The sequence below is a fragment of the Salvelinus fontinalis genome, unplaced genomic scaffold (assembly GCF_029448725.1).
Source record: "Salvelinus fontinalis isolate EN_2023a unplaced genomic scaffold, ASM2944872v1 scaffold_0953, whole genome shotgun sequence".
NCBI lineage: Eukaryota > Metazoa > Chordata > Actinopteri > Salmoniformes > Salmonidae > Salvelinus > Salvelinus fontinalis.
In genome coordinates, this window is record NW_026601162.1 from 1 (window position 1) to 7,545 (window position 7,545).

The 7,545-nt window shown below is 43.6% G+C and overlaps 1 protein-coding gene across 2 annotated transcripts; it reads right to left on the bottom strand.

Annotated features, from left to right (window-relative positions):
* Nucleotides 1–114: 114 nt before the first annotated feature.
* LOC129847807 (E3 ubiquitin/ISG15 ligase TRIM25-like) lies at nt 115–7,242 on the bottom strand. Of its 2 annotated transcripts, XM_055915490.1 has the most exons (3): nt 6,555–7,242; nt 6,036–6,131; nt 115–422 (listed from the first exon to the last, which is right to left on the bottom strand). In XM_055915490.1, exons 1-3 carry the CDS (start codon nt 7,149–7,151, stop codon nt 162–164), a joined length of 954 nt encoding a protein of 317 aa, XP_055771465.1. In that variant the 5' UTR covers nt 7,152–7,242; the 3' UTR covers nt 115–161. The 2 variants fall into 2 exon arrangements, 1 of the variants encoding a protein (XP_055771465.1); XR_008758465.1 differs by lacking the exons at nt 6,036–6,131; nt 6,555–7,242 and adding an exon at nt 4,378–4,822 and having other exon boundaries at nt 331–422.
* Nucleotides 7,243–7,545: the final 303 nt, after the last annotated feature.

Genomic DNA, 7,545 nt, shown 5'->3' on the forward strand with positions numbered 1-7,545 from the left:
AGAGAGACAGAGAGAGAGAGAGACAGAGAGAGAGAGAGAGAGAGAGAGAGAGAGACAGAGAGAGACAGAGTGAGGGACAGAGAGACAGAGTGAGGGACAGAGAGAGAGACAGGACAACATAATGATGTAGATGAATAGTTTCACATGAAGTTAATTTCATATCACATGTAACAAGACAGTTTAGTTACCTGGAGGAAATGGATGTGATCCTCTGTGTGTGAGAGCTGCTCCAGCTCAGTGCTTCTCTTCCTCAGCTCAGCTATCTCCTGCTTCAGTTGCTCCAGGAGTCCTTCAGCTTGACTCACTTGAGCCTTCTCTTGGGCTCTGATCAGCTCCTTCACCTCAGAGCTCCTTCTCTCAATGGAGCGGATCAGCTCAGTAAAGATCTGATCACTGTCCTCCACTGCTGCCTGTGCAGAGCGCTGTTAAGAGAGAGAGAGAGAGAGAGAGAGAGATGTCAAAAGTCAAATGTCTACTGTTTGCTGATGATCTGGTGCTTCTGTCACCAACCAAGGAGGGCCTACAGCAGCACCTAGATCTTCTGCACAGATTCTGTCAGACCTGGGCCCTGACAGTAAATCTCAGTAAGACCAAAATAATGGTGTTCCAAAAAAGGTCCAGTCGCCAGGACCACAAATTCCATCTAGACACCGTTGCCCTAGAGCACACAAAAAACTATACATACCTCGGCCTAAACATCAGCACCACAGGTAGCTTCCACAGAGCTGTGAACGATCTGAGAGACAAGGCAAGGAGGGCCTTCTATGCCATCAAAAGGAACATAAATTTCAACATACCAATTAGGATCTGGCTAGAAATACTTGAATCAGTCATAGAGCCCATTGCCCTTTATGGTTGTGAGGTCTGGGGTCCGCTCACCAACCAAGACTTCACAAAATGGGGCAAACACCAAATTGAGACTCTGCATGCAGAATTCTGCAAAAATATCCTCCGTGTACAACGTAGAACACCAAATATTGCATGCAGAGCAGAATTAGGCCGATACCCACTAATTATCAAAATCCAGAAAAGAGCAGTTAAATTCTACAACCACCTAAAAGGAAGCGATTCCCCAAACCTTCCATAACAAAGCCATCACCTACAGAGAGATGAACCCGGAGAAGAGTCCCCTAAGCAAGCTGGTCCTAGGGCTCTGTTCACAAACACAAACACACCCCACAGAGCCCCAGGACAACAGCACAATTAGACCCAACCAAATCATGAGAAAACAAAAAGATAATTACTTGACACATTGGAAAGAATTAACAAAAAAACAGAGCAAACTAGTATGCTATTTGGCCCTAAACAGAGAGTACACAGTGGCAGAATACCTGACCACTGTGACTGACCCAAACTTAAGGAAAGCTTTGACTATGTACAGACTCAGTGAGCATAGCCTTGCTATTGAGAAAGGCCGCCGTAGGCAGACATGGCTCTCAAGAGAAGACAGGCTATGTGCACACTGCCCACAAAATGAGGTGGAAACTGAGCTGCACTTCCTAACCTCCTGCCCAATGTATGACCATATTAGAGAGACATATTTCCCTCAGATTACACAGATCCACAAAGAATTTGAAAACAAATCCAATTTTGATAAACTCCCATATCTACTGGGTGAAATTCCACAGTGTGCCATCACAGCAGCAAGATTTGTGACCTGTTGCCACAAGAAAAGGTCAACCAGTGAAGAACAAACAGCATTGTAAATACAACCCATATTTATGCTTATTTATTTTAACTTGTGTGCTTTAACCATTCGTACATTGTTACAACACTGTATATATATAATATGACATTTGTAATGTCTTTATTGTTTTGAAACTTCTGTATGTGTAATGTTTACTGTTAATTTGTATTGTTTGTTTCACTTTTGTATATTATCTACCTCACTTGCTTTGGCAATGTTAACACATGTTTCCCATGCCAATAAAGCCCCTTGAATTGAATTGAATTGAATTAAAAGACAGAGAGAGAGACAGAGAGACAGATAGAGAGAGAGAGAGAGAGAGAGAGAGAGACATAGAGAGAGACAGTAGGTACAGTAGCCTCTGCAACTCATTGAGTCAGAACTCTGCCACCCTGTTCTCCAGGTCCACCAGGCCTTGTCCCCCCTCCTGGACAGGCAGGTACAGAACACCTCTTGGTCCTGCTCTACTCTCCTCCCTCCTGGACAGACAGGTACAGAACACCTCTTGGTCCTGCTCTACACTCCTCCCTCCTGGACAGGCAGGTACAGAACACCTCTTGGTCCTGCTCTACTCTCCTCCCTCCTGGACAGACAGGTACAGAACACCTCTTGGTCCTGCTCTACTCTCCTCCCTCCTGGACAGACAGGTACAGAACACCTCTTGGTCCTGCTCTACTCTCCTCCCTCCTGGACAGACAGGTACAGAACACCTCTTGGTCCTGATCTACTCTCCTCCCTCCTGGACAGACAGGTACAGAACACCTCTTGGTCCTGCTCTACTCTCCTCCCTCCTGGACAGACAGGTACAGAACACCTCTTGGTCCTGCTCTACTCTCCTCCCTCCTGGACAGACAGGTACAGAACACCTCTTGGTCCTGCTCTACTCTCCTCCCTCCTGGACAGGCAGGTACAGAACAACTCTTGGTCCTGCTCTACTCTCCTCCCTCCTGGTACCCCCTCCAGTAGCCTGCCCCGTAGCAGAGCTAGACCCAGCCTCTGCCCCCTGAGTCCTAGTAGGCTGGACAATAGAACGAGTCCAAACGGCCAAAGAACGTTGTCTGAGCTGGAACACTAGCGAGGCCATAGTAAACGAATTGAAACGAACCTTCACAGAGCCTCTTCTGACTGGAATGATCCTTAGAATTACATTTCCCCTAAATGGCACCAAAAAATGTCTACCTTTTTATTTAACCACTAAAACCTGTTCTTAGGACCAAACTGGAAAATAACAACTGGTGTAGAAAGTAAACATCCTCGATGGTGCCAAGTGTGTTTATGTCTGCATTACCAGGAAGTAGGAAACAACTGCAACTTCTGACTATTTCTGGTCTACGATCGATGACATCAGAGGACGCTGCCCAACCTTTTCAGACACATGGACCATCTTAAACAGTATCATCCACAATGGGGCAAAACTAAACACAACTAATGAGCTAAATTACATTTTCAAAATCGGAACAATAATTAGGAATAAAATCTGATAAAAAAAAGTAAGATCCCAAACAAATATTACATCCTATATTACAGAACTGCTTCTCTCTTTTGATGCTTATTTTGTGGTGGACGCATCAAAGTGAACCTCCTATTTGCTACTAAATTCTGGAGATACGTCGCATTTGATGGAGTATTGTACCTTTGCCAGAAAGGGTCAAACTCCTTCAAAAGCTCCATACATCCTAGAAAGTTCCCTCTATTTGTGCTTTCACTAGATTCATCATTGTCACGGAAACAGAGTCCCTGTCTTCCTAACATTGATGTGACCACAACAATTCTCCTCAGATACTCCCTTCTCTCTGCAATATCACTAGCATGGGCAGATGTTAAAATCTGACCAATGTTCCCATGATTGATAGTTGCCTGGTAGCTTTGCCATGCCACAACACTGTCTCTCTGTGTGTTTGTGTCATCTCATGTTTGACAAAGATAAACAAAGCTTTTTTCCAATTTTTGCAGCCATTACTGACAAAATAATGAAATGTAATGTTCCCATGATTGCTAGTTGCCGGGTAGCTTTGCTTGTCTCCCCTCCTGGACCGCTTGGTGTTAAGTAGCAGACTAGGTGAAAAATCTGTAAATCGCCTTTTTTAGGCAGATTTAGGCACTTAACCCTGGTGGCTCTGGATAAGAGTGTCTGCTAAATGACTCACATGTAAACTTAAATACAAAGTTGACTAGATATAATTTGTGTCATTTATAGCCTGGTACAGATAGTAAAACTACATTAAATACAACGTTAACTAGATATCATCTGTGTCATTTATAGCCTGGTACAGATAGTAAAACTACATTAAATACAACGTTAACTAGATATCATCTGTGTCATTTATAGCCTGGCACAGATAGTAAAACTACATTAAATACAATGTTAACTAGATATCATTTGTGTCATTTATAGCCTGGTACAGATAGTAAAACTACATTAAATACAAAGTTAACTAGATATCATCTGTGTCATTTATAGCCTGGTACAGATAGTAAAACTACATTAAATACAAAGTTAACTAGATATCATCGCCACATAACTTATGTGGAATTTAAAAGACACCGTTAACGTTACCGTTAGCTAGCTCACAACGTCTGTTACACTGTAACTTACCGGCAGCCTCACATAAAAACGTATTGGTTAACAAAGCTTTGATTCTGACCAAAGTCTATAGTAGTGAAAAGTCTCTCTCTCTATTGTAACTTACCACAAATTGCCATCATAGCCTATCTACATGAATGTGTCCTGTCAGAGTCTTTTCCTCTCCGTTAACCGTTAGCTAGCAGTCTCGAGCCACAGCTGACGTTGACCACAATGAGCTACAAGTAGGACTGACGTCACTAGCGGTGCAGCAGCCTCTGCAGCAGCAGCCTCCCCCGGGTCCTAGTGCCCGCCCGGTAACACGGTTAAGATGCGATGGAACGGTTGACGGGAAAACAACAAATCACAGAGAAAATATATTGACTGATATATTGAATTGTTTAGGGGGGCTTTAGCTTTGGCTTTAATACATTCTGAAAATACTTGAAAACCAAAAGAAAAAAGAATAGTAGCCCTCCCCAGGAACCACAAAACACTCACAGACCAACTTCTTCTTCTATGATATAATGGCGGTCCACAAACCAACGTTAAAGGTGCATGGCGCCACCTACTGTGCTCGAGTGTGTCCAATCACGGTTTACACCACTCTAAATCCTTCTACCTAACTCAGTACTTCTGAGAAAATTAAAAAGAGCCCTACTAACTTCTAATAGACCTTCCCCCATCCCCAAACCCCCCCAACCCCGTCCAACCTCAATGACCCTACACTTCAATCTTTCCCTCTCTTCAACATCCTTACAACAATATAACAACACATGCTCCACCGTTTCATTGACCATACCCTCCAGACACAAACCATTCACATGCTGCCAACCAGATGTAAGGACCAGTTCAATGTACAATGTCCTAAACACAATCGAGTAAACACCACCTCTTCCTTCCTAATCTGACCTTTGATCCTTGGTCCACCGACCTTTAGAGGACATATAAATGCCGTCCCTTGTGCTCAGAGTCCCATCTCTTCTGCCACACATCTATCAAAATGTCTCTGATCTTACATTTGGCCTGACCTCTACCCAGTGGAACATTAATATCAATTATATCTTGTTTCAAAGCTCTTTTAGCTAACTGGTCTACAATTTAATTTCCTTCCACACCTGAATGTGCTGGGACCCAGCAGAATCTCACTACTACACCCATTCTCTCAATTCTCCATAATAACATTGATACCTACAACTGTCCAACCAAAACCACTGCCTTGTCTACTAGTATATTCCCAACAGTCATCCAGAACAGTAGCAGTGGGATGCTCAACCTCACAGCCTTTCAACCCAATAAGCTAATGACAATTTATTACGCCGTATATCCAAAGGCATCTCACCTGCCTCCACTAGTAAGACACATACAGATGTTGATTTAAATGCACCTACACTTCAAAAACGTTAATGTATATGATGCCAATATCATGCCAATAAAGATCTTTGAATTGAATTGAGAGAGAGCTCCATGTTAATGTATAGGGGACATGAGTCAGTCATGGTTACTCATGGTTATGTGATGAGGTAGCCCCGCCTGCTACTTCTAAATCAGTGTCGGTCCAATAGGGAATGTCCTCTTGGTGTAACGGTCAAGATGTTGGTTTCTCCCACGGTAGACCTGGGTTCATATCCCGTCAGTTACATTAAACAGTCTATTCTCTGAAAGGGGTGCAGACAGCCTGTTCCCAACAATGGGGTCAGTGGGATTGGATAGGGACCCCTCTCTCTCTCTCTGACTGGAGGAGAGAAGTGAAATGGTGTGTCTCCTCTGGTCAACAATACTCACCTTGAAAGACTCCACAGCCTGTTGGAGCTCCTTCAGCTCCTTCTCTCTCTCCTGGAATCTCTGCTGGACCTTCTGCTGACTCATCCCCAGCTGCCTCTGTGGAGAATCACTCTTCAGTGAGCTATCAAGCTTTATTAGTCCAGTAGATCAATAGTATAGTAATGTGAAATAGGACCCATAGAGAGGAAGGTCCACAATCCTGAGGAAGTCCCTTTACAATATGATATTATATTGCTATGTGAATGATTATAGTTTTTATGGTATGCCTACATGTATCAAGGGGTTGAGACTGAACTTTGGACTCATAAAAGGCCATTCAGAATGATAATAGTGTTTGACTTTAGAAAATGGTGATACATTTGGAGAATCTGGGTTAACATATCTATATACTCAAGGTTTGTGTTCATATTTGTGGATACATTTCATTTGAATGATCTCATATTCAAACAGATTTAGTTCCTACTGTATCTTTAATTCATTGTTTATCAGACAGTCACCAACAAGTTGTTCTGGTCTTACCTGTTTCTCAGTCCTCTCTGCTGCAGCTGACACTGTATCATGGCCTTTATGTTCATCCATCACACACTGATAACAGATACACTGCTGTTCGGTACGACAGTAAACCTCCAGCAGTTTGTCATGATGAGAGCAGATCTTCTCCTGTAGTTGTGTGGTGGCTTTGACCAGCTTGTGCTTCTTCAAAGCAGGAGATTCATAGTGAGATTGGAGGTGAGTCTCACAGTAAGAGGCCAGACACGCCAGACAGGACATGAGGGCTTTCTGCTTTCTGGTCCCAGTGCAGATATCACACGCCACATCTCCAGGTCCAGCATAGCACAGAGCAGGAGGGGGAGCAGCCTGGAGTCCTGTCTTCCTCAGTTTCTCCACCAGCTCATCCAACATGTTATTTTTCATCAGCGTAGGCCTTGGAGTGAAGGTATGTCTGCACTGAGGACAGCTATAGACCCCTTTCAGAACATCCTGATCCCAGCAGCCCTCAATACAGCTCCTACAGTAACTGTGTCCACAGGCAGTAGTGACCGGCTCCTTCAGTAGATCCAGACAGACAGAACAACAGAACTGGTCCTGGTCCAGCAGAACTCCCTGCTGAGCCATTTGGACGGTTGTTCACTCTCACACAGACAGACGACAGAGAGAATCAGATCAGTTTCGTTTCCACAGAAGAGAGTTTGTGAAGGGGAGGGACTTCCTGGTTCTGCCAGAGGGCTGGGGTTAGAGGGAGGGAAGGAGGGAGTGAGAGAGGGAGGGGTTAGAGGAAGGGAAGGACAGAGAGAAAACTGCAGGCAAAGTTGAGAAGGAGACAAATATTTTAGTTCCTAGGTTAGGACCCTTAATATGGAATAAATGAAATAGAGTGGTTAGAATATATAAAGGGTAACAGTTTCTATGAAGTACATATCTATAATGCTTTTAATGAATGTTGTAATGTCTTAAACTGATATGCTGTGATACTAACTATAAGCGTCCATAATAACTCATACGTGGTTGT

Excerpts from the sequence above, each read along its gene's own strand:
- LOC129847807 (XM_055915490.1), bottom strand. The coding sequence starts at position 7,151 with ATGGCTCAGCAGGGAGTTCTGCTGGACCAGGACCAGTTCTGTTGTTCT. Across the intron at positions 6,132-6,554 it reads CAGAGAGGACTGAGAAACAG|AGGCAGCTGGGGATGAGTCA; the intron begins GTAAGACCAGAA and ends GATTCTCCACAG. Across the intron at positions 423-6,035 it reads AGGCTGTGGAGTCTTTCAAG|CGCTCTGCACAGGCAGCAGT; the intron begins GTGAGTATTGTT and ends CTCTCTTAACAG.